The sequence below is a fragment of the Nerophis lumbriciformis genome, linkage group LG06 (genome assembly GCF_033978685.3).
Source record: "Nerophis lumbriciformis linkage group LG06, RoL_Nlum_v2.1, whole genome shotgun sequence".
Taxonomy (NCBI): Eukaryota; Metazoa; Chordata; class Actinopteri; order Syngnathiformes; family Syngnathidae; genus Nerophis; species Nerophis lumbriciformis.
The window spans coordinates 19,469,862-19,497,526 of NC_084553.2; the positions used below are offsets into that span (position 1 = coordinate 19,469,862).

The 27,665-nt window shown below is 40.1% G+C and overlaps 1 protein-coding gene across 2 annotated transcripts; it reads left to right on the forward strand.

Moving 5' to 3' along the window:
* Nucleotides 1-1,374: 1,374 nt before the first annotated feature.
* Nucleotides 1,375-27,665, forward strand: stard5 (StAR related lipid transfer domain containing 5). Of its 2 annotated transcripts, XM_061963863.2 has the most exons (7): nt 1,375-1,877; nt 6,425-6,544; nt 10,989-11,038; nt 14,443-14,575; nt 14,747-14,864; nt 27,310-27,403; nt 27,496-27,665. In XM_061963863.2, the coding sequence occupies exons 1-7, from the start codon at nt 1,788-1,790 to the stop codon at nt 27,644-27,646; spliced, it is 756 nt and encodes a 251-aa protein (XP_061819847.1). In that variant the 5' UTR covers nt 1,375-1,787; the 3' UTR covers nt 27,647-27,665. The 2 variants fall into 2 exon arrangements, with proteins under 2 accessions (XP_061819847.1, XP_061819848.1); XM_061963864.1 differs by lacking the exon at nt 6,425-6,544.

The following is a 27,665-nucleotide window of genomic DNA, read 5'->3' on the forward strand; positions in this document are numbered from 1 at the left end:
AAATGGTAACACCCGAATAAGTTTTTCAACTTGTTTAAGTCGGGGTCCACTTAAATTGATTCATGATACAGATATTGTATATACTATCATATATACTATCATCATAATACAGTCATCACACAAGATAATTATCAGGGTGTATACAATGAATTATTTACACTATTTACAATTCGGGGTGTGGAGGGGGGGGGGGGGGGGTTAGGTTTGGTTGTTATCATCAGTCATCAACAATTGAGAACAGAGAAATGGACATTGAAACAGTGTAGGTCTGACTTGGTAGGATATGACAGCAAGTAGTGGACATAGAGAGAGAGAGAGAGAGACAGATCAGAAGGTATAAGAAAAAGTATCTACATTTGATTGTTTATATTTGATTATTAACAATCCGGGGAGGGTGTTAGTTTAGGGTTGAAGTTGCCTGAGGTGTACTTTTATTGCGGTTTTGAAGGAGGATAGAGATGCCCTTTCTTTTACACCTGTTGGGAGCGCATTCCACATTGATGTGGCATAAAATGAGAATGAGTTAAGACCTTTGTTAGATCGGAATCTGGGTTTAACGTGGTTAGTGGAGCTCCTCCTGGTGTTGTGGTTATGGCGGTCATTTACGTTAAGGAAGTAGTTTGACATGTACTTCGGTATCAAGGAGGTGTAGCGGATTTTATAGACTAGGCTCAGTGCAAGTTGTTTTACTCTGTCCTCCACCCTGAGCCAGCCCACTTTGGAGAAGTGGGTAGGAGTGAGGTGTGATCTGGGGTGGAGGTCTAGAAGTAATCTGACTCGCTTGTTCTGGGATGTTTGGAGTTTAGATTTGAGGGTTTTGGAGGTACATTATTACTAGAATGAGATTAGGACATACATATCTAAATAGTTCATTGAAATTGATAGACAAACATAATACAGGCTGTGTGATTGTTGCCATCAGATAGAACGTGTAGGACATGTTTTAATATTGTAGGAAATACAATAGAGAAAAAGAAAAACTGGGAAAGAAGGTTAGGTTAGTGGTGGAAGATATTTTAGGATGGCACTCAGAAAACGTAGAATACAAAGCATTATATACATATTTAAAAAAAGACTGGGTTAAGCGTGTGAATGTGAGTGTGAATGTTGTCTGTCTATCTGTGTTGGCCCTGTGATGAGATGGTGACTTGTCCAGGGTGTACACCGCCTTCCGCCTGAATGCAGCTGAGATAGGCTCCAACACCCCCCGCGACCCCGAACGGGACAAGCGGCAGAAAAAATGGATGGATGGATGGATGGATGGATGGATGGATGGATGGGTTAAATAAAATAATATAAAGTAGGGTTCCATCTCGGTCCACACTCCATATCAGAAGGTGGCGGTAATGCACACCAGAAGGCTGCTTGCCCACCGCCAATAAACCAAAGAAGAAGAAAAGCCAACACATTTGGTGACGTTACATTCGGTACGTGCCGTAATCGCAGAGCAATATGGATAGTTAACACAGGTAGCTGTGTTCACGATGTGTGTTATTTACTGAACATTGCCTGGACCTTTGGAGAGTCCTGCTCGGTTCTTACTTAGCCGCTGGTAGGTCAGAAATGGCACATTTCATTCATTATAGCTAATGCTAGTTTAGAGCTAATGCTAGTCGAGGGGTTGTCAAATATGCTCACCTGAGCAAAACCCATTCGGCTACGTTAACCGTTACATACGTGCAATACACTAAACACTGAATTGTAGTGTTGTTTTTTTAGTTGTTTTTTATAAGCAAAGCATACGCTCGTAAGGAAGCTATTTTACAGTGTAGTTATTTCAAACGGTCATGGACTATGAACACAAGGCAAAGGAGGTGGGCGAGTGTTTGCAGAGCTACAGGGACGATGCATCTGGGTGGAAGGTCTGCAAGAAATCGGTAAGTTTACGATGTTTTCCCTGACACTGCAACCAACGTCAATACTTTTTGAACAGTGGTATGGATACAGTGTAAGAACCGGCAAGTTCAAGTGTTATTATATCTAAAGTAGTGTCCCTAAATAATCAACACTTGTGCAAAAATGCATATACTATACAAGTACATAAACTATATATTTATTTATATTGTTATTTGTAACTTAATATACAGGTTGTCCATACAGTGTCTTTATAATTACATTTTGAATACACATTTGAAAGCTTCAATATAAGGAGAACAACACTTATTTTGGAATTCTGCCTGTCGTTCACAATCATTATGAAAGACGTGATGGATTTTTTTTTGGTGCATTCTAAATATTAAATAAACCAAAATAAATAAAAGTGCTTACAGCGGAGCCAATGGTAGGACCCTTTACTCCGCCCATAAAATCCAATAAATAACCATTCAAAAAGTGCCAGTAATATTCAATTTACATTTCGTGGCTTGAATATTTCCAAGTTTTAGTGATATTGATAACAATATCACGCTAACGCAGGCAAACTATTTACAGTGGCGATGTGATCACGACTGTATGTCCTTGTGCTTACATCATTGAGTGGTCTGCTGTTTCCTCCTTCCCTGCTCTTTTGAAGTTTATTGGAGATCATAAATCATGCCTCTCACCTGGAAAGTAGATGGCTGAGGATGTATTCCAACAAGTTGGTACATTTTGGCCCCGTTTACTCTATTTCTTTTGCCCTAAAGTGACACAAATCAGATTATTTTTGCCAGTCGAGATGCTCCAAAGAGTTTCAAATCTGATCTTTTCACATCAGATTCAGGCCACATCAGGAGGTAGTCCAAATCCGATTGGAATCAAATTTTTTCAAATGTGACTTCAGTCTAAACGGCAATGCGACCTGAATGCAATCCAAGTGTGACTTTTATGTCATCTTTGGGAGAGCTACGCCGTTTATGTACGCGGGGAAAGACGCAGCCCACCAGCGGAAGTAGATACTTCATCCCAACATCTGGTTTCGGTGAGCCGTCTTTTTTTGAAGGTCAAATTTTCGGTGCATCGCTACTCAACAGTGCACAAATAGGCTATATGTAATAAATGACTACATATTTTGATTTAGAAGAAATAGCGATTGTTGAAGGACCGGAATGGACGCTGTGGCGTATTTGCTTACATGTGAGTTGAAAAATAAAGCTACAGTATGTCCATGCCTCCTCTACTTAACAGCCATAAAAAGATTAGAACCCTCCCAAATATATTACACCAGTGGTTCTCAAACTTTTTTTGTCATCCCCCACTTTGGACAAGGGGGAGTTTTCAAGCCCCACCTGCCCCCATCGCCCCAACAGAACGCTAATGCCAAGCTTAACATTTTAAAATTTATTGAACATCAAGTAACATCAAGTTGTATACATTCAAACTCAATAACATAAAATAACATCAAGTTCAATAATGAATAAAATAACTGTGCAGCTGTGGTATAACTTGCCCATCCATCCATCCATTGTCTACCGCTTATTCCCTTTGGGGTCGCGGGGGGCGCTGGAGCCTATCTCAGCTACAATTGGGCGGAAGGCGGGGTACACCCTGGACAAGTCGCCACCTCATCGCAGGGCCAACACAGATAGACAGACAACATTCACACTCACATTCACACACTAGGGCCAATTTAGTGTTGCCAATCAACCTATCCCCAGGTGCATGTCTTTGGAGGTGGGAGGAAGCCGGAGTACCCGGAGGGAACCCACGCAGTCACGGGGAGAACATGCAAACTCCACACAGAAAGATCCCGAGCCCGGGATTGAACCCAAGACTACTCAGGACCTTCGTATTGTGAGGCAGATGCACTAACCCCTGTGCCACCGTGCTGCCTGGTATAACTTGCACATTTAAGTTCAATAATAAATAAAATAACTTGCATCAAGTTCAATAATAAATCAAATAAAAGTGTTATAACTTGCATCAAGTTCAATAATAAATCAAATAAAAGTGTTATAACTTGCATCAAGTTCAATAATAAATCAAATAATAAAATAAAATAAAAGTGCCACTTTGCAATCTTTGCAAAACAAAAGGAGGAGCTATGCATTTGGCAAGACAGGGCAAGTGACAGCACTTTGCCCCGGGAGAGCCACCTTGCTTCACTGTGAAACACATACTTGCCAACCCTCCCGGATTTTCCGGAAGACTCCCGAAATTCAGCGCTTCTCCCGAAAACCTCCAGGGACAAATTTTCTCCCGAAAATCTCCGGAAATTCAGGCGTACCTGAGTGACGTGTCGACAGCATGTTTTCACGTCCGCTTTCCCACAATACAAACAGCGTGCCTGCCCAATCACGTTATAACTGTAGAATGATCGAGGGCGAGTTCTTGGTTTCTTACGTGGGTTTATTGTTAGGCAGTTTCATTAACGTCCTCCCAGCACGGCAACAACACACAACAACAGCAGTCACGTTTTCGTCTACCGTAAAGCAGTTCGTCTGCCGTAAACAGCAATGTTGTGACACTCTTAAACAGGGCAATACTGCCATCTAATGTACATGCATATGTGACATTAACATCTAGGGCTTTTAGAGAGTGCAGTGCACAACTGCGCACACAACAAGGAGACGAAGCAGAATGCATCATCAGAGAGGGTGTTCAGCATGGTTAGAAAAATAGTGACAGAGAATAGAACAAGGATGGACAATTCAACCCTTAACTCAACAATGAGTAGATGAGTGTTATGTGTGTGTATATGTGTAAATAAATGAACACTGAAATTCAAGTATTTCTCTTATTTATATATATATATATATATATACAAATAAATGATAAATGGGTTGTAACTGTATAGCGCTTTTTCTACCTTCAAGGTTCTCAAAGCGCTTTGACACTACTTCCACATTTACCCATTCACACACACATTCACACACTGATGGAGGGAGCTGCCATGCAAGGCGCTAACCAGCACCCATCAGGAGCAAGGGTGAAGTGTCTTGCTCAGGACACAACGAGGTTGGTACTAGGTGGGGATTGAACCAGGGACCCTCGGGTCGCGCACGGCCACTCTTCCACTGCGCCACGCCGTCATATATATATATATATATATATATATATATATATATAATTCACTGAAAGTCAAGTATTTCTTATATATATATGTGAAATACTTGACTTGGTGAATTCTAGCTGTAAATATACTCCTCCCCTCTTAACCACGCCCCCACCCCCAACCACGCCCCCCACCCCCACCTCCTGAAATCGGAGGTCTCAAGGTTGGCAAGAATGGTGAAACAGCACGGCTGTATGATCAGCTCCCATTTCCTCACACAGTGCAGAGAACAGTCGCGCTTTCAGTGGTCGTGTTTTGATCAAATTTACCACGCTCACATTTGTTAAAACCTCTTTGAGTTCGGGGCTGAGCTGCCTTGACGCGAGTGCTTCCCGGTGAATGACACAGTGTGTCCAATGCGCATTTGGCGCAACCCTCTTTATTAGAGCCTGCAGCTTGTTTCTTGACCCTGCCATGGTCATTGCGCCATCAGAGCAAAAGCCCACACAGTTTTCCCATTTAAGGTCGTGTTCTTTGAGGACACTGTCCATTATCTTGAACAGCTCATCAGCAGAGGCTCTATTTTTGATGTATTTGCAAAACAGCAAATCCTCGCACAGTGACTCGCCATTCACAAAGCGGACGTATGTGATGAACAGGCAGTCTTTATTGCTGTCAGTAGCTTTGTCCACTTGTAAAGCAAAACGACTTTCTTTTCATTTGTCTCCGAGTTGTTACTCAAGATCACTTGCAATGTCGCATATACGTCTCGTAACTGTGTCGTTTGACAGTGGGACAGCTTTTCATTTTGCTGCGCTTGTCTCGTCAAGTTTGTTCCGCTTAGCCCCGCCCCCATTAGTTACTGTTGCTATGTCTGTCAAACTTTTGCTCCTACCTAGAAATTTAAAGCCTACAGGAAAAATAAGTAATTTACATTTATTTATATAGCGGATTTCACAGACAGAATCACAAAGTGATTTACAGTGTGTATAGAAAATGAAAGCATAGTAAAAAAAAAGAAAGAAAAAAAAAAAAAATTAAAGTGAAATTCCCTCCCGTTCCTCGCGCCCCACCTGTCATGTCTCTATTCCCCACCAGTGGGGCGCGCCCCACACTTTGAGAAACGCTGTATTACACTATGTATATCCATTGATACATTGTATTACTTTAGATTATTTTCTCCTTAAATATACCCAGTAATTTTTAAGGTGTGGTGACCATATCTATGGTGGCGCATTTTAATTTTATTTTGTAGTAGTAGTAGTAGCGACTTCCTTCCTCATCAAATCCGGTCAACTTCCTTTGTTTTTACTTTATCGAACTGCGTATGCAAGTCACGTCAAGGCTACATTTGGGCCACATTGGGGCCTGTGCTTGTTTACACTGAAGTCTGATAAAGATTACATTTTGCTTGCAGTTTAAACTGTCAGCTGGAAAAATCAAGATTCGGAAAAAATCGGATTTGGGCCACTTTGGCCTGCAGTGTAAACGTAGTCTTTGTCAGCCATTTAGGACACGGAACTGGCGAGAACAACAAGAAGAGACGCTTTGTCCCCCCCACCCCGTTTCTTTGCAAGGAATTTGAGACGTTCTTCATCTAAACGGCATCCTAATGACAGCAGACTTTATACAGTAAGTGATGTGTTATGTTTGTTGGCTCTTATGAAGTCTGCAGTGAGTAATGATTGGTGATGAAAAAAGCAAACGCTGTGATCCATTTTTTAAATGAATGTGCCGTCAAAATATGTAAATATTAAATGTTATTTTACATGATTTTTAAATGATAAACATCCATCGTTATGTCTCTCATAATGATTGTGAATAATAGGTACAATTCCAAAAATAAGTACAGTTCCCCTTTAAATGTTTACAACAGATCTCATTAATTGCTTTTATAATTCATTTTTTAGATTCTAAAGAGACTGTGGACACCCTATATATATTAAACACATATATACCTAATGTAAATATTTGTTAGAGTTGTGTTTATTTGTAACTATGTTAATTTATGTGATTATATAAAACATTATTTTTAAAAAATCCTGTCATAATTAGATATTTTTTTTATTATTTTGTAATGTATGCATTTTACATGTTTTGTGTAAGATATGTCTCTTATCTGCTGACAGTTTCGGCTGATACATCTCTTACTCAAACATTTTTTGGCTTCACACAAGAATCGATAGTGTTGTGTGTGAAGCAGCAGCATCAGTTTCACACTATGCTAATGTTAGCTGCCGACAATAATCTGTCTGGGAGAAGGGTTTTCAGAAGTGTACCAACAGGAAAAAAGTACATCTAAACTTGCTTTTTTTGTATGGTCAATATCGAACACTTTTGCCTCAGTGAGCAGTGTCAATCCTAGGCATGTGAGCACTGATCCAGAAAGAACACCTGCAGTCTTATAAAAAATTGGCCAATGTTTTACATAGTATTTCTTACTTGTCAGAGCCTGTCACAAATTTGCTGTTACGGCTTGACCTCGCTCATAAACACATTTTGTGTCAGTTAGAGATGCAGAGTTTCCCCTGGATTGCCAAGATACCTGTGGCGGTGGGGCCACGACTCGACGCGTGGTTACCATGACGTCATTGCATAATCTGCTATGATGATGATTTTCTTTAAAAAAGGCTCAACAATGTATACCTACATTTAAAAACAAAGTATTAACATATATTTTATATCATTCTGAAATATTTTCAATTGTTGTACAATGTACTTTGTTTAGAATTTTTCAAGTTTGTAGAAATTTCACCAGTCCTTTAAATGGCTTTTTCTTTTTTAAAAACAACTAGAAACAATCCATCCATCCATTCATTTTCTTCCGCTTGTCCCTTTCGGGGTCGCGGGGGTGCTGGAGCCTATCCCAGCTGCATTCAGGCGGAAGGCGGCGTACACCCTGGACAAGTCGTCACCTCATCGCAGGGTCAACACAGATGGACGGACAACATTCACACTCACATTTATATATGCCAATGCAAAAATTAGTGAGGAAACTAATTTTCCTCACTCAAAAAATGTCACTTTTTGAAGTGAAATTTGCCTGACTGGTGTGACAAATTTCACTTCAAAATAAATCCAGACAAGACTTTAGGTAAAACTCTTCAGCGGTCTTTTGCTCACATTTATTTACTAGTTAGAATGCATAAAAATAAGAAAATAGATATATGTGCTTGTCTTACATGAGGATTGTAAACGATAAGAAAAAATTACAAAAAAGAGCAGTTCACCTTTAAAAGCTGCCACCGTCCTCGTAATATTTGTATATTGCACATTTTGTAGATTGCTTACCGTGTGTATATCTTGGATATATTAAAGACTTTCCACATCGCATACATGCTGCTTCCGCTTCAGAAAGGGGATTGGCAGAGAATGAGGAATATATTGTTGTTGTGTCTCTGGTAGTGAAGCACGGAGACGAACGTGTTTGTACAGAAGGAAATACATTTTGGAATTGGGCCACCTGTTAGCATAAGATTGGCAAAAAAAAGTTAGAAAAAGAGTCAGGCTTTGTGTGACTTCATCTGGAGGCTACATTACATTATATTACTTTAATTTGTTTTTCAACCCTAATTTTGAAGGTGTGTCGGCTTTTATTGTGCCGTGGGGGGCAGCCACGATAAATTACATTATGTGAAACCCTGTACTACACTTTACACCAGGGGTCCCCAAACTACGGCCCGCGGGCCAGATACGGCCCGCCAGCGTCCAAAATCCGGCCTGCGGGTAGTCCCGAGTAAAAAAAAAATGTAAAAAATAAATACAATTATTATTATTTTTTAAATCTGTCCTTTCTAGCCCATCCATCAATCCATTTTCTACTGCTTGTTACTCTTGGGGTCTCCTGGTTGCTCAGGCAAATCATATTGTCTAAAAATGCATTTTTCCATCGATAACGTGTCGACATCACGCTCGCGTCGCAGTGTCGGGCAAGTGCAATTAGTCAATTAGTGCAAGAGGGAAAAAAATGACGGAAACATAAAATAGACTCAGTGCAGAGTTTTCAAACATCAGGGGACATATGACTTTTTTTGTTCAATGTAAGGAAAAGGCAATTTGTCTAATCTGCAATGATATTTTATATATATATATATATATATATATATATATATATATATATATATATATATGCTACACCGCTACTACAAAGATGACGGGGAGAAGACGCTGCCGAAGGTGAGCCACGTAAATAAGACCGCCCACAAAACGGCACATCCGGAAGCGACTGTCAGAAAGCGGCTTGAAGATGATCTGTAAAACATAATCTATGCAACATTTTGACCAAATAACCACCATTACATGTTATGTAGACCACATGGAAGTGTTTTCCATTTAAAAAAAAAAAAAAAAAAATGACTCCTTTAATGCGCTCTATAATCCGGTGCGCCTAATATATGTAAAAAGATCAAAAATAGACCATTCATCGGCAGTGCGCCCTATAATCCGGTGCGCCTAATATATGAAAAAAGATCAAAAATAGACCATCCATCGGCGGTGCGCCCTATGGTCCGGAAAATACGCTACACGTCTGTTACAATTAAGTAAGCATTTATTTTTCTGTCGATTCAAGCTAGTTTAGCATAAGCATGTTTTCTCGTCAAAAGCTGCTCTCTTACTCGATGTGTCGCATTTTTAGCCTCGTTCTCCAGTCTCCCAGTGATAATACTTGTAAGTAGGGATGTAATGGTATTGTAAATAACGCAGCATTGCAGTTTCAACATTCTCTAAAATAAATTGTAACGTGTGATGGTATCAAACGAGAACTTAGTCGGTGTAGTTTTTCTACTGAGTTGGCAAGTCTGAGAAGGAAAATTGCATCCTCCATGACCTCTTGCGCAGTGCAGGCCAGCAGGGCGGTAAAGGATCTCCGTGCGTGGCAATCTTTGTTCGACGCAAGGTACTCATTTTAAGTCGACTAATCGCCCCAACTACGGCTGCACGACCAATAGAATTTACTCTATTATTATAGAACCTACTCAGTGGCCTAGTGGTTAGAGTGTCCGCCCTGAGATCGGTAGGTTGTGAGTTCAATCTCCGGCCGAGTCATACCAAAGACGATAAAAATGGGACCCATTACCTCCCTGCTTGGCACTCAGCATCAAGGGTTGGAATTGGGGGTTAAATCACCAAAAATGGGCCCTGCGATGAGGTGGCGACTTGTCCAGGGTGTACCCCACCTTCCGCCCGATTGTAGCTGAGATAGGCTCCAGCGCCCCCGCGACCCCAAAGGGAATAAGCGGTAGAAAATGGATGGATGGATCACCAAAAATGATTTCTGGGCACGGCACCGCTGCTGCCCACTGCTCCCCACTGCTCCCCTCACCTCCCAGGGGGTGAACAAGGGGATGGGTCGGTCAAATGCAGAGGACACATTTTACCACACCTAGTGTGTGTGACAATCATTGGTACTTTAACTTTAACTTTAATTTCAATCACGATCTTGATTTTAGCTGTCACAAGTAAATGAGGGTGATTGCCGGTGATATTAACACTTTTAAAAAGCAGGCAAAAGGTTTGTTTTAAAAATAAATAGATAAAGTTTATTAAGCCCTTTTATTAGACTATTTTATTACAAATTACATGATGACGTCACGTTCATGTACCCCCTCCCCTTATGTCCTGGACCTCATTACCACAATTAGATTGCCGACCTATGGGAACGGAACACTACGTTTTACCTAACACAATGAATAATTGTGAATAATAATCATGTTTTAAACATTGATAAACTTAATAATGCAACCCTATATATATAATGGAGTGCAGAAGAAAAACATAAAGCACTAGCATTAGAGAGAATAGAAGTTGGAAAAACAACAGGGGGACATTTCGGGGGACTCGGCTCCTTTAGCCATCATACAGCCTGCAAAGCTGTGTGCAGAGGGAAGGCTACAGATCATATCTTATATTGCAAAAACGGAACAACAGAAAATGTTGTATGGTTTGGAAACCGTTACATTGTTGTATAATTGTTGTTTCCATGTCTAATTGGAAAACACTGAAATGTGTCCTTAATGTGGTTTGGCGCTATACAGAAAATTAAGAAATCATTAAATCTCTTTCTTGTCTCCCACAGAATGACACAGTTGTCTCATGGCGTCCTTCCTCTGAATTCCCAGGGAATGTGTAAGAAACCTCATATTTTTATTTATTATTCATATGATTAATGATTGATATAATGACATGATTTCATCTGCAGTTAAAAACAAATGTCAAACCTATTTAGATTTATAAAAATCCTTTGATGTTGTACACAAAATATTGAGAATAATAACTATAATTAGGGCAGGGCAATATGGCAAAAAAGTTCACAATTTTTTTTCATATCATGAGATCTCAATTAAGATCACAATTTCTTGCGTTGTTTTTAAACTGCCAGTTTTAAAGCATCTGTACTAAAAACAAATAAACTAGGGATTAGTACATTTTATTAACATACTGAGTAAATAATAGTCTATAACACTATAGAGCGCACCCACAAAATTTTGGAAAAAATTGGTTTTTTTCCATTTGTTAGCCTCACCGGACTATAAGCCGCAGTTATAAACGTTGTGAAATTAGTTATTTACACAGAAATATTTTGTAAATGTTTATTATTATTATTTATTTACCTTAATTTTTTTCCAAATGGTGTCTGTAACATGGCAGTAAAACGGCTGATCAAACACAACATAAGTCATTGTCATGGACCCACTAGCTGCGGGAGCTAGCTTTCCAATCAGCCAAACAGACTCATTACCTCCACAGTGATGTTTTGGTGAATTAGAAGAATTTGTGGAACTGAAACAATACAAAAAGAATGTCATTGTAAGTTAATAATACTAACACAGACACTTGTAGATGTGTTAGCATTAGAGATGTCCGATATTATCAGCCGATAAATGCTTTAAAATGTAATTACGGAAATTATCGGTATCGTTTTTTTTATTATCGGTATCGTTTTTTAAAATTTTTATTTTTATTTTTATTTGTTAATTAAATCAACATAAAAAACACAAGAAACACTTACAATTAGTGTACCAACCCAAAATAACTCCCACCCCCATTTGCACTCATTCACACTCATTCACACAAAAGGGTTGTTTCTTTCTGTTATTAATATTCTGGTTCCTACATTATATATCAATATATATCAATACAGTCTGCAAGGGATACAGTCCGTAAGCACACATGATTGTGTGTGCTGCTGGTCCACTAATAGTACTAACCTTTAACAGTTAATTTTACTAATTTTCATTAATTACTAGTTTTTATGTAACTGTTTTTATATTGTTTTACTTTCTTTTTTATTCAAGAAAATGTTTTTAATTTATTTATCTTATTTTATTATTATTTTTAAAAAGGACCTTATCTTCACCATACCTGGTTGTCCAAATTAGGCATAATAATGTGTTAATTCCACAATTGTATATATCGGTATCGGTTGATATCGGTATCGGTAATTAAGAGTTGGACAATATCGGAATATCGGATATCGGCAAAAAGCCATTATCGGACATCCCTAGTTAGCATAATAGTTAATGCTAACAACGCTAGCTTCATTTCATTACGATAGCACGTACAAATATGCATGAAAACACTCCTACAGACATCACACATGGGACGGTTTAGTAAATATGAATTGTGTTTATTAAATTGTGAAACTTACAAATGTTGCTTGGAGTGATGAATGAAGAATAGTTTTGAGTAAAAACGCTATGGATAGTTATACTTTCGGTTCAAGGCTTTAAAACAGGAAGTACATTTTTTAACAGGCAACACTAATCCAAAAGTTGGCGCTATAGCACAAACAATAACAAACCATTTCAGTCCTGTGCTCGGGTTTAATGAAAACTATTAAACACAAAACATTATGGCCATTGGCAAAAAAAAATCCATAAATTAGCCGCACCGTTTTATAAGCCGCAGAGTTCAATGCTTAGGAAAAAAGTAGCATCTTATAGTCCAAAATTTGAGGTAAATAAGAAAAGGCACTACAACATAACAATGTACCAAATACCAATACATTTGAGTTTACATGCTTTCAAGTTAAAGAAAAAAGCACACACAAGGATGCATCAGTTATTATACCAACACAATATGGTATATTGTATTGAAAGCTGTCAAGTTATCATTAACTTAATTGGTGGTTGCATCCACAACTGGCTAGCATTGGGAGGAGTAGCACTAGTGTGTTTTTTCCCACAGCTTTATCCATCCATCCATCCATTTTCTACCGCTTATTCCCTTTGGGGTCGCGGGGGTCGCTGGAGCCTATCTCAGCTACAATCGGGCGGAAGGCGGGGTACACCCTGGACAAGTCGCCACCTCATCGCAGTCCCACAGCTTTAATTAGCTTAATTTAATTAAAAAATTAGTCATCGAATTTGCAAAAGTAAAATATCGCTTCACATGTAAAGGTAATTTGGGACCTGTTCACCTCATTATTTTGGGGTTAATTTCGTAGTTTAAAGTGGCTGCGTGTCCCAGAGGCAGGCACAGAGATTGCCTGAGAAGGGTGCTGGGCCTGCCTGCTAGAGTGCTGGCTCTTGGCCGAGCTCCATGAAGGTTAGTGTGAGTCAAGTGCACGGGCTCCGTAAACAGGATTTTCTCTTTTCCTAAAAAATAACAGTATCTCAGTTACATTACTCCAATTTCTCCAACGTTTTGCATTTAATAGTAGTATCTGTTTTAGCGAACAATTCCTTGACTCCATCCGCGATTCTGATGACGCATAGAGCATAAGGCCCTAGATAACTCCAAGCTGTCATTTATTTTGCTGCCCTCAGCTGCGTATACCTTCAAGTTCGGTCATTCTGTTCAAATCCATGATTCTGTATATTTTAGCGTAAATTTATTTAGCCTGTAACCGGAAGTGGGGCGGTAAAAGGTCGGCTCCGATTGGCTGTTATGCCATGTTTGATCGAGTTAATATCTGCTCACAGCTGATCACGGCGATCAACCTGAAATTGATCTCGATCATATAATCGCCCAGCAATAGGCATAATTACAAATAACCAAACTAAAACTGTAATATGCTACACATGCATTAGCTGAGAGGATATCCTCCTAAATAAATGCAGTCTGATGGTACTGACACACAGCAACCTCCAGGGTTGAACAGTCTTTTCTGAGATACTGGTCAACCTCCCATCACAGGTTGCACTAACTTTGGGCAAGAGGTGGGTTACACCCTGCACCAGTCATAGGACCAATACATACAAACATTCGCTCTCACACCTATGAACAATTTACGTTATACAATTGTAGATTCCTCTGAATGCAAGAGGAAGCTGGAGCTTTATTAGAAATTCCCTCAGAAACGGAGAAAACAAAACTAAAACATTTTAAATCCTTGATCTTCTAACTGTAAGGCCAACATGCTAGCCATTAAGACACAGTGATGCCATGAACATGTAGAGCCTTTAATAAATGTTATGAAGTGATTACGGAGAACTTAGAAGCTTTTTGTTTCTCCATGAATGAATGTAAATATCATTGCCCTAGTAATGTGTAATAATATGTGTATTTTATGTAAACTTCTTCTGCAGTTATAAAGGGGAGGGTGTCATAAATGGCAGCCTGGAGAAAGTATGGGACTGTCTGAAACCGGTACCGAAAGGACGCAGAGTCAACTGGGACAATAATGTGAAAAAGTTTGACCTTTTGGAACAAGTCACTGAGGTGTGTGTTTCTGTTGGTCATTTTACTGAGTTTGCGCCATTGCCAAATGCAGATATTCTTGTAGACTGGAACTTCAAATGTGTGTGATACATGAAATTATATTATTTTGCTTACAGCTTTTTTTTCAACACAGTTCCTAAGAATATATATTTGTATCCAACTTTTATACAGGACATATCCATCTGCCGAACTGTCACGCCCTCAGCTGCTATGGGTATCATATCTCCACGAGACTTTGTAGATGTTATTTTAATTAGGCAACACGAAGATGGCGCCATTTCATCAAATGGTATGTAATGACTGCAATTTGTTTCTTATCATGTATGTTCATGTACTGCACCCAGTCTCATCTTTAGTTGGCATGCTCTTTTTTAATGTGAACAGGAATTGTAACCAATAAGAAGAATAAAGGCATGATTTACCAAGATCAAAACACCGCGCGCTAAACAGCAAGTACAAAAAATAAAATAGCGCGTGCCATGAGTGGCCGTGTTGGTGTTGTGCAATTGTAAAGTAGTGTAGACCACCTTATTTAAAGGATTTTGCATGCATACAGGGCTTTTAACACGGAGACGATCATTTGCTGCACATTTATCTTATGCTCCTACCTGTGCGGGATGTGTTGAACCAGCAACATACATCTGTAGTATGTAACACTTTTTCTGAATTGCAGTCTAGACAACAGAAACATATGCACACTGACACTTAATTATGTGCGCATGGTCGCATCACCAGCTCATTTGTGCGTCTAGAATGACTCAAAAGCAAGATTATGCACAATGATATATTCTAGTAAAATATTTCCTAAATAAAAAAAAAAACTAACAACATAAAAAAAAGTCAGCAGACACCAAAACGCACTAAGGTGCCCCATAAGTCATCGTGGAACTGTCAGTTTGCGCATCCTTCTTAAATGTGCTAAATAAAACGCAAAATAGTGCTTGCAAAACGGTAATGAGTGTTTATAAATCATATTGCACGTGCTAGATAATTATATTTCCATCTTCTCCTCCAAGTATTGTGGGCGTTTTGATGATCGGCATATATTTTACATATTAATGAAGACAGACATGCAAAATGGATTGCACGTCTTATTCTGCTCACTTAACAGACGCAATCTACTTTGCACACATTTATTAGGTCAGCTTTGTATGTGTAGGTTTGCGCATGTTTTAGCGCTCGGAAACTTTTAGTAAATCAGGCCCTAAATGTGTTAAACTGTATAAACACCTTTTGTTGTTAGTTTGAACTCATCAAGTTCCTACAGTAAGTGAAGTATGGAAAACATTTACTCTCTCAGGATAGTCAATTGCTAAAAACCCAGATCCACTGACAATTATAAGTTTTTGGGGTTAGGAAAGTTAGATTTCCTTCTTATATCTTGGTAGTTGCAAGTGTACTACATTTTGCGACAGGGCTGGGAGATTATAGCAAAAATAGTTATCACAATTATTTGGATTGATATTGAAATCACAGTTAACACGATTATTCATTTATTTGAAAACATGAGTATTTATTGTACCGACAAAACTCATCATAAAATATCATTTAAACGAACAACCAGATACAAATTAGTAACAAATGAAAAAACAAGTTAAAAAATAATAATGGTAACAAAAATAAATTAAATAATAATATAATAATTGAAATAATTGATTTTTAGATGCATCGCAATTCGGACATGGACGATTATAGAATTGAATAGTCAATGTCAATAATCGATAATCGATTTATTTATTTTACATAAAGTAATGCAGACAGTTTCTAAAATGTGTCTGACTGCAGCGAGCCACCTCACCGAGAGATCGAGCCAGCTCCTTCACTATTGGGCACTTATGGTCCAGTTTTGCACACATTTTCATTAATTCAGACCGCCAAGTGCCCTGCCTTCGGCTGCCGCCCATCTCACATTGCACCCGACCTCTATGGCCCCTGCTATGGGTGGTGAGCCCATTGGAGGGGGGACCCACGTTGCCTCTTCGGGTTGTGCCCGGCCGGGCCCCATGGGGACAGGCCCGGCCACCAGGCGCTCGCCATTGTGCCCCACCTCCGGGCCTGGCTCCAGAGGGGAGCCCCGGTGACTTGCGTCCGGGCGAGGGAAATCTGGGTCTTTCGATTGTATTTTTCATGGAGGTCTTTGAAGTTGTGAAAAAGTTTTAATGTATACATTTTTCATGTATTCCTCATAAAACATGTTTGTGACTTGAAGCCATTTGTTTTTTTCAATAATTTTAAGAAATAGCACTTTTTTATCACTACCCCACTCTTCCACAATTGGGGTCGAAATTGACACCAAGCAGTTCCTATGGAATCGTATATGAACTTTTAATTCTTTGCAACTCTGACTGTCCCATTTACACATCTGATGCAAATTTGACTGTCAATACTGTCCCACTTACACATCTGATGTGAGCAGTCTCATCACTCAGGAAGAGGAAATATCTGATCCACTAAAGACTGTATAATGACAGAAAGCTAATGAGGTACAGTATTTCCAAATACTGTAAAATTAAATGATAAATGGGTTGTACTTGTATAGCGCTTTTCTACCTTCAAGGTACTCAAAGCGCTTTGACACTACTTCCACATTCACCCATTCACACACACATTCACACACTGATGGAGGGAGCTGCCATGCAAGGCGCTAACCAGCACCCATCAGGAGCAAGGGTGAAGTGTCTTGCTCAGGACACAACGGACATGACGAGGTTGGTACTAGGTGGGAATTGAACCTGGGACCCTCGGGTCACGCACGGCCACTCTGCCACTGCGCCACGCCGTCCCTAAATTGGGAACTTTTTACATCCTTATAGCTAACTATAGATAAAAAAGACATGGCAGGTGCATATACATGTTGGTTTTTGGGGCGGCATAGCTCGGTTGGTAGAGTGGCCGTGCCAGCAACTTGAGGGTTCTTGGTTTGATCCCTGCTTCCGCCGTCCGATTCACTGCCATTGTGTCCTTGGGCAAGACGCTTTACCCACCTGCTCCCAGTGCCATCCACACCGGTTTAAATGTAACTTAGATATTGGGTTTCACTATGTAAAGCGCTTTGAGTCACTAGAGAAAAGCGCTATATAAATATAATTCACTTCACACTTCACTATTTACTCTGCAATTTCCTAAAATTAATGAAAAAAGTAAATAAAATGGCCTCATGTCACAAAATATGTTTTATGAGGAATACCTAGAATATGAACATATTACGACTCTTTGTTTTAAAAATTTTGAAGAATAACAACCCAATTTATTGCAAAACACATTGATTTTAATTGGGGTCATTTGGTTTCAGATATTGGTAGGTTGTGCATCCAAGGGTTAATCCAATTAAGAGTATGTGAAAGTTTGACTCTTACCTTGTGTACTTACTTCCACGACTACCTCAAAGTTTTGTAATCAATCAGAAATATCAAGCAGCTAAAATGTTTTGCTTTGCTACTTGTGTAACGTTCACACTTGTATATTTATACATATAATTGATTATTGTAGAAACATTTCAATACAGTTTAGAGGTTACAAAACTAGCCCCCCCTTTTGTTGCTGACATATAGTAATGTATGGCTTCATTTACGGTTTTGCAAAGTGCACTATAAGTGGCCATAATATATGTTTTGGTATACCGGTATACGTTTTGGTATATTATGGCCCCAGGTGCAGTATTGGCTATGCCAATACTATTACCAATACCAATACTAATACTTTTTATTTCAAAATATTTAAAATCACCGAATGTTTTAGCTTTACAAATTTGAATCACAATTATAATCGGAAAAAACAGGACGGTAGCGTAACAATGTCAACACAATATTTAAATTAGTTCCTCCTTCTATTTAATACATACAATTGTTTGAGCGAAACAAAGTCAATAACAATACAATAACTACAATACCAGTGACTAAACAAAAGTATAAACTACCATCTACTATTAGTACTCATTACAATCCTTAGGGTTTTCAATCAATCAATCATCAAGCAATCAATGTTTATTTATATAGCCCTAAATCACAAGTGTCTCAAAGGGCTGCACAAGCCACAATGACATCTTCGGTACAAAGCCCACATAAGGGCAAGGAAAAACTCACCCCAGTGGGACGTCGATGTGAATGACTATGAGAAACCTTGGAGAGGACCGCATATGTGGGTAACCCCCCCCCCCCTCTAGGGGAGACCGAATGCAATGGATGTCGAGTGGGTCTGACATAATATTGTGAGAGTCCAGTCCATAGTGGATCCAACATAATAGTAAGAGTCCAGTCCATAGTGGGGCCAGCAGGACACCATCCCAAGCGGAGACGGGTCAGCAGCGCAGAGATGTTCCCAGCCGATGCACAGGCGAGCGGTCCACCCCGGGACCCGACTCTGGACAGCCAGCACTTCATCCATGGCCACCGGACCTGTGCTCCCCCCCCCCCCCCTCCACAAGGAAGAGGGGAGCAGAGGAGAAAAGAAAAGAAACGGCAGATCAACTGGTCTAAAAGGGGGGTCTATTTAAAGGCTAGAGTATACAAATGAGTTTTAAGATGGGACTTAAATGCTTCTACTGAGGTAGCATCTCTAATTGTTACCAGGAGGGCATTCCAGAGTACGGGAGCCCGAATAGAAAACGCTCTGTAGCCCGCAGACTTTTTTTGGGCTCTGGGAATCACTAATAAGCCGGAGTTCTTTGAACGCAGATTTCTTGCCGGGACATATGGTACAATACAATCGACAAGATAGGACGTAGCTAGACCGTGTAGTATTTTATACGTAAGTAGTAAAACCTTAAAGTCACATCTTAAGTACACAGGAAGCCAGTGCAGGTGAGCCAGTATAGGTGTAATATGATCAAACTTTCTTGTTCTTGTCAAAAGTCTAGCAGCCGCATTTTGTACCAATTGTAATCTTTTAATGCTAGACATAGGGAGACCCGAAAATAATACGTTACAGTAGTCAAGACGAGACGTAACGAACGCATGAATAATGATCTCAGCGTCGCCAGTGGACAAAATGGAACAAATTTTAGCGATATTACGGAGATGAAAGAAGGCCGTTTTAGTAACACTCTTAATGTGTGATTCAAACGAGAGAGTTTGTCCCCAGTCATCCTGTGTCCAGGGACTTCCTTTGATTTAAAAACAAAAAAACGATCATATACAAAGAAAAAACATCGAAGCAATTGTTATAAGCGTGGATGCTGAAAAGGCATTTGATTCGGTCAATTGGAATTTTCTTTACAGAGTTCTATATAAATTCGTCTTTCAGGATACAATCATTAAAACTATACAGGCACTGTATAGCAATCCTACTGCTAGGATTAAAGTCAATTAGGGCTGCAACTAACAACTAATTTGATAATCGATTAATCTGTCGATTATTAATTGGATAAAAGAGACAAACTATATTTCTATCCTTTCCAGTATTTTATTGAAAAAATAAACCGCATACTGGCACCATACTTATTTTGATTATTGTTTCTCAGCTGTTTGTAAAGGTGGCAGTTTATAAATAAAGGTTTATTAAAAGAAAAGTAGCCTCTGCGCATGCACATAGCATAGAGCCAACGAATCGATGACTAAATTAATCGCCAACTATTTTTATAATCGATTTTAATCGAGGCAGCACGGTGGAAGAGGGGTTAGTGCATCTGCCTCACAATACGAAGGTCCTGAGTAGTCTTGGGTTCAATCCCGGGCTCGGGATCTTTCTGTGTGGAGTTTGCATGTTCTCCCCGTGACTGCGTGGGTTCCCTCCGGGTACTCCGGCTTCCTCCCACTTCCAAAAACATGCACCTGGGGATAGGTTGATTGGCAACACTAAAATTGGCCCTAGTGTGTGAATGTGAGGGTGAATTGTTGTCTGTCTATCTGTGTTGGCCCTGCAATGGTGGCGACTTGTCCAGGGTATACCCCGCCTTCCGCCCGATTGTAGCTGAGATAGGCTCCAGCGCCCCCCGCAACCCCAAAAGGGAATAAGCGGTAGAAAATGGATGGATGGATGGATTTTAATCGATTAGTTGTTGCAGCCCTAAAGTCAATGGATACTAGAAAGAAAGGGGCTCTAGACAGGGATGTGCATCGTCACCATTACTCTTTGCATTATATCTGGAGCCATTAGCTCAGTCTATCAGACAAAATGAAGATATTAAAGGGAACATTATCACCAGACCCATGTAAGCGTCAATATATACCTTGATGTTGCAGAAAAAAGACCATATATTTTTTTAACCGATTTCCGAACTCTAAATGGGTGAATTTTGGCGAATTAAACGCCTTTCTAATATTCGCTCTCGGAGCGATGACGTCACAACGTGGCGTCACATCGGGAAGCAATCCGCCATTTTCTCAAACACCGAGTCAAATCAACTCTGTTATTTTCCGTTTTTTCGACTGTTTTCTGTACCTTGGAGACATCATGCCTCATCTGTGTGTTGTCGGAGGGTGTAACAACACGAACAGGGACGGATTCAAGTTGCACCAGTGGCCCAAAGATTTTTAATGGTTTTAACAATTCTGAAATTGTGATAATGTTCCCCTTTAAGGGAATCATGATTAAAGGGGAACATTATCACAATTTCAGAAGGGTTAAAACCATTAAAAATCAGTTTCCAGTGGCTTATTTTATTTTTCGAAGTTTTTTTTTAAATTTTACTCATCACGCAATATCCCTAAAAAAAGCTTCAAAGTGCCTGATTTTAACCATCGTTATATACACCCGTCCATTTTCCTGTGACGTCACATAGTGATGCCAACTCAAACAAACATGGCGCATAGAACAGCAAGCTATAGCGACATTAGCTCGGATTCAGACTCGGATTTCAGCGGCTTAAGCGATTCAACAGATTACGCATGTATAGAAACGGATGGTTGTAGTGTGGAGGCAGGTAGCGAAAATGAAATTGAAGAAGAAACTGAAGCTATTGAGCCATCTCGGTTTGAACCGTATGCAAGCGAAACCGACGAAAACGACACGACAGCCAGCGACACGGGAGAAAGCGAGGACGAATTCGGCGATCGCCTTCTAACCAACGATTGGTATGTGTTTGTTTGGCATTAAAGGAAACTAACAACTATGAACTAGGTTTACAGCATATGAAATACATTTGGCAACAACATGCACTTTCAGAGTGCAGACAGCCCAATTTTCATCAATTAATATATTCTGTAGACATACCCTCATCCGCGCTCTTTTCCTGAAAGCTGATCTGTCCAGTTTTGGAGTTGATGTCAGGAGGCCAGGGAAGCTAGGGTCAATATTCTTCTCTTGATCATCTTCGGTGGCATAAGGGACGGTGTGAGCCAAGACATCCAGGGGGTTTAGCTCGCTCGTCTGCGGGAACAAACTGCCGCCATTGCTTGCCGTGCTACCGAGGTCCTTTGTCCCTGAATTGCTCACACACTCCGGCAGATTCAATGGGGGTCTGGCGGCAGATTTCTTTGACTTTATCGTTGGAAATGCATCTGCTTTGAGTGTCGCAGGATATTCACACATTCTTGCCATCTCTGTCGTAGCATAGCTTTCGTCGGTAAAGTGTGCGGAACAAACGTCCAATTTCTTGCCACTTTCGCATCTTTGGGCCACTGGTGCAACTTGAATCTGTCCCTGTTCGTGTTGTTACACCCTCCGACAACACACTGACGAGGCATGATGTCTCCAAGGTACGGAAAACAGTCGAAAAAACGGAAAATAACAGAGCTGATTTGACTCGGTGTTTGAGAAAATGGCGGATTGCTTCCCGATGTGACGTCATCGCTCCGAGAGCGAATAATAGAAAGGCGTTTAATTCGCCAAAATTCACCCATTTAGAGTTCGGAAATCGGTTAAAAAAAAAAAAAGGTCTTTTTTCTGCAACATCAAGGTATATATTGACGCTTACATAGGTCTGGTGATAATGTTCCCCTTTAAAGGAAGAGAGTATAAATTAGCCTGCTATGCGGATGACATTTTGGTCTACCTCGGGCACCCAACATACTCGCTCCCTAAATTAATGCAATCATTTGAACTGTATGGTCAATTATCAGGATATAAAATCAATATAGGTAAAACCCATTTACTCTCATATAATTATAACCCACCAGGGGAAATCAGAAGTAGTTACCCTCTGATATGGCAAACAGAGTATTTTAAATACCTGGGCATTAATTTGTCAAAAGATCTAACAAAATTATCAGAATACAATTATCTACCCATACATAAACAAATAAAAGATGACATAGCAAGATGGACCTTAATTCCTTTTTTAGCCTTAGTTCTAAAATTGATTCCATTAAAATGAATGTACTGCCAAGACTGCTGTACCTATTTCAAACCCTGCCAATAGAGATTAACCAAAACCAATTCAATGAATGGGACAAAATGCTATCAAGATATATATGACAAAGTAGAAGGCCAAGAGTTCGTCTCAAAACTTTACAATTGGTCAAACAAAAGGGAGGATGGGGTTTACTTTGCCTCCGATATTATTATTTTGTAGCCCAGATGAGAGCAGTGATATGCTGGTGCAACCCGTCATATATTGCTCAATGGAAAATTATTGAAGAAGAAATGCCCTCCATCCCCTTACAAGCAATCCTGGTGGATAGCAATTTACATACTCACATAAATAACATTGATAACCCATGGGTGAAATGGATTTAGTCCACTTTACTGATTATGTAATCTACATGCTATAGTGATAGTTTAATAATTTATAAGTCGGGACCCGGGGTGGACCGCTCGCCTGTGCATCGGTTGGGAACATCTCTGCGCTGCTGACCCGTCTCCGCTCGGGATGGTTTCCTGCTGACCCCACTATGGACTGGACTCTTACTATTATGTTGGATCCACTATGGACTGGACTCTCACAATATTATGTCAGACCCACTCGACATCCATTGCATTCGGTCTCCCCTAGAGGGGTGGGGTTACCCACATATGCGGTCCTCTCCAAGGTTTCTCATTGTCATTCACATCGATGTCCCACTGGGGTGAGTTTTTCCTTGCCCTTATGTGGGCTCTGTACCGAGGATGTCGTTGTGGCTTGTGCAGCTCTTTGAGACACTTGTGATTTAGGGCTATATAAATAAACATTGATTGATTGATTGATTGACTATCTCACAGATCACAAACGACCAACATCAAAGAGAGCGTAGCAACCAACCCCAACTGGAATTTCTTGCTTGCATCAACGCTACCAACCGTATCAAACTAGTTAGCTCGCTAACACAAATGTATCTACTAAAGCTTTCTCCTCACACTTTTTAAGTTTACAATTGTTTTGTTACAAAATATTTGTGTAAAAGCATCAAAGACAATCACTGCGGTGCTACATATTTACAATTTGTCAAGAAAAACACAAAGTCCTCTCACCTCAAGGGTAGCTATCTTACTCTTGAGAAGACTGTAGGCAGCTTTGTAAAGTTTCATACCAATATTTGAGAGAAGGCACCCCCTGGTGGCGAGATACAATATGTGTATTAACCAACCCTGTTACTATTCCTGGTGCATTTTTTCTAAAGAGGCAGGACTGGTTTAAATGTAACTTAGATATTGGGTTTCACTATGTAATACGCTTTGAGTCTCTAGAGAAAAAGCGCTGTATAAATACCATTCAGTTCACTTCACTTCACTAATTTGTGTGCTTCATGGACACAACTGATCTGTGGAAGTCAGAATGCTTGCATGTTGATAGCGGATCAAATTTATATTTTATTAAAAAAAATACTAATTTCTAAACTTAAAAAAAATATATTGATTGATTGATTGAGACTTTTATTAGTAGGTTGCACAGTGAAGTACATATTCCGTACAATTGACCACTAAATGGTAGCACCCGAATAAGTTTTTCAACTTGTTTAAGTCGGAGTTCACTTAAATTGATTCATGATACATATATATACTATCATATATACTGTCATCATAATACAGTCATCACACAAGATAATCATCAGGGTGTATACATTGAATTATTTGCATTATTTACAATTTCGGGGGGGTAGGTTTGGTTGTTATCATCAGTCATCAACAATTGAGAACAGAGAAATGGATATTGAAACAGTGTAGGTCTGACTTGGTAGGATATGTACAGCAAGTAGTGGACATAGAGAGAGAGATCAGAAGGCATAAGAAAAATATCAGCATTTGATTGTTTACATTTGATCATTAACAACAATCCGGGGAGGGTGTTAGTTTAGGGTTGAAGTTGCCTGGAGGTGTACTTTTATTGCGGTTTTGAAGGAGGATAGAGATGCCCTTTCTTTTATACCTGTTGGGAGCGCATTCCACATTGATGTGGCATAGAAAGAGAATGAGTTAAGACCTTTGTTAGATCAGAATTTGGGTTTAACGTGGTTAGTAGAGCTACCCCTGGTGTTGTGGTTATGGCGGTCATTTACGTTAAGGAAGTAGTTTGACATGTACTTCGGTATCAGGGAGGTGTAGCGGATTTTATAGACTAGGCTTAGTGCAAGTTGTTTTACTCTGTCCTCCACCCTGAGCCAGCCCACTTTGGAGAAGTGGGTAGGAGTGAGGTGGGATCTGGGGTGGAGGTCTAGAAGTTATCTGACTAGCTTGTTCTGGGATGTTTGGAGTCTAGATTTGAGGGTTTTGGAGGTGCTAGGGTACCAGGGGGTGCATGCGTAATCGAAAAAGGGTTGAACGAGAGTTCCCGCCAGAATCTTCATGGTGCTTTTGTTGACCAGAGAGGAGATTCTATAGAGAAATTTTGTTCGTTGGTTGACCTATTTGATTACCTTGGTTGCCATTTTATCACAGGAAAGATTAGCCTTTAGAATGGAACCTAGGTAGGTGACCTCATCCTTCCTGGTGATAACAATGTCACCCACTTTTATAGTGAAGTCATTGACTTTCTTAAGGTTTATGTGGGACCCAAATAGGATGGATTCTGTTTTACCCAAGTATATGGATAGCTTGTTGTCAGCGAGCCAGGTGCAAGTTCTACAGAGTTCAGCACTGAGGATTTTCTCCACCTGTGACTTGTCCTTGTCTGATACCAGCAGGGTCGAGTCATCCGCAAACAAGAACAATTCACAGTCGCATGCTGATGACAAGTCGTTTATGTATACTAGGAACAGTAAAGGCCCCAATATACTGCCTTGGGGGACTCCACAGCTCACTGAGAGGGGGGGGACACGGTGCCGTTCACCTCTACCACTTGTTCCTTCACCTCCAAGTAAGATTGCATCCAGCTCGATGAGGTTTTGTCAAATCCGAGTGCTCTGAGCTTATCCAACAGTATAGCGTGGTTAACGGTGTCAAAGGCCTTCTGAAGGTCATGCCGCAGTATTTGCCCGCGTCCACCTCATGTTTGATGTGGTCGGTCAGATAGAGAAGGCATGTGTCAGTGGAGTGGTTAGTTCTGAAGCCGGATTGGAATTTGTACATGAGTTTATTGGTGGCAAGGTAACCATCGACCTGTTCATAAACTATTTTTTCCATTACTTTCGAAATGGAACTGAGAATAGAAACAGGTCGGTAGTTGCCAGGTTCCAATTTGCTTCCTTTTTTAAAGAGGGGAGTTACTCTTGCTATCTTAAAATCTTTTGGTACTTGGCCTTGTGAAATTGAGAGGTTTATTATGTGCGTGATGATTGGGGCAATGATGGAGGCAGAGTCTCTGAGGAATCTGGAGGGGATATTGTCAAGGCCGGTGGCCTTGTTTGGGTGGAGCGCGCTCAATTTTTCAATCAGCTGTGACCATTTCTAATTTGAAATCATTGTTGGATACTCCCAGCTTTCCGTAGAAGGCTTCAATGTGTTCTACACCAAAGGGACCAGAGTGGTGGGACAGCTTGTTGACAAGAGTTGCGGTTATGCTGGTGAAAAAGGCGTTAAGTCTGCTTGCAACCTCCATTTTGTCTGTAATGAGGGAGTCACCCTCCTTGATGTTGATGTTGGTGAGTCTGGTTTTAAGTTTTTGGCTGCAACCGGTAAGCTGGTTGTTGAGAATTTTACAGAGCTCACGTGGCTTATTTGTGTTTTCCTCTATTTTGTCGTTAATGTAATTTTTTTTTAAGGATTTAGTCAGGTTGGTTGACTTATTTCTTAATTTATTGCATTGCTTTTTTAGAGTTGAAAGGAGTGATTTGAGGTTGTTATTATTGGGTTGTTTATCTACTTCTGTTTTACACTTTTGGTATTCGGAGTATTTTCTGTCTCTGTCTTTTATGGCCGCTAATAGATGCAGATTCATCCATGGTTCAGAGCGGGCTTTGATCCTGACTGTTTTCACGGGAGCCATGTCATTTAGTATCTTTAGGAACGCTGTTTTGAAGCGATCCCAAGCAACATCGACCAGGTTGCTCGCGAGCACAGGGGACCAGTCCCACTCATCTAATTTTAAATTGAAATTATCACTGGAGTATTTTTTAAGGGATCTGGATTGGGCTGTTATGTGGCCATTGGCTTTGGGTTTAGCTATTTTGCGGGTGCAGAAGGTTTGATAGTGGTCGCTAAGACCACAGATCATGACCCCACTATTTTTTATTTTAAGCCGGTCTGAAGTGAGAATGAGATCTAAGTTTGATTGGGTGGAATCACACACCCTTGTAGGTAGTGCTATTAGCTGGGAAAGATTGTGTAGATTACAAAACTTGCTGTAGGATCTGAAAACAGGCGAATCTCTGCGTTGAATATCTGTGTTCAAATCCCCATATATATTCTGTATCTATGTTTCAATAAGCCTACTATAACAATTCATACCTTACAAAATCAAGTGACTCAAGTACTAATTTTCCAGCCTGTTTGTGTGTTCCAAACAGCCACTAATGTGAGTCACCAGGGCTGCCCTCCTCAGTCTGGTTACGTGAGGGGATTCAACCATCCTTGTGGCTGCATTTGTGTCCCCATATCAGCGTGAGTACCACGGGTCATTATGTCTTTGTAACTATAGCGTGGCTTTCAAGCTTTCTGTCATCCAACAATTTCTCTCATCTTTCTATTTGCAGTGAACCCAACAAAACCCAGGTGTACACTTTCTTCCAGACAGACCTTGGTGGCTTACTCCCTCGGTCTGTGGTAGACTCCTTCTTCCCCTCCAGCATGACAGAGTTCTACACCAATTTGACCAAAACTGTTAAATCTCTCAAGGACGTCTGAATTAAAAAATATGATCTCA

Excerpts from the sequence above, each read along its gene's own strand:
- stard5 (XM_061963863.2), top strand. The coding sequence starts at position 1,788 with ATGGACTATGAACACAAGGCAAAGGAGGTGGGCGAGTGTTTGCAGAGC. Across the intron at positions 1,878-6,424 it reads GGAAGGTCTGCAAGAAATCG|GACACGGAACTGGCGAGAAC; the intron begins GTAAGTTTACGA and ends TCAGCCATTTAG. Across the intron at positions 14,576-14,746 it reads TTTTGGAACAAGTCACTGAG|GACATATCCATCTGCCGAAC; the intron begins GTGTGTGTTTCT and ends ACTTTTATACAG.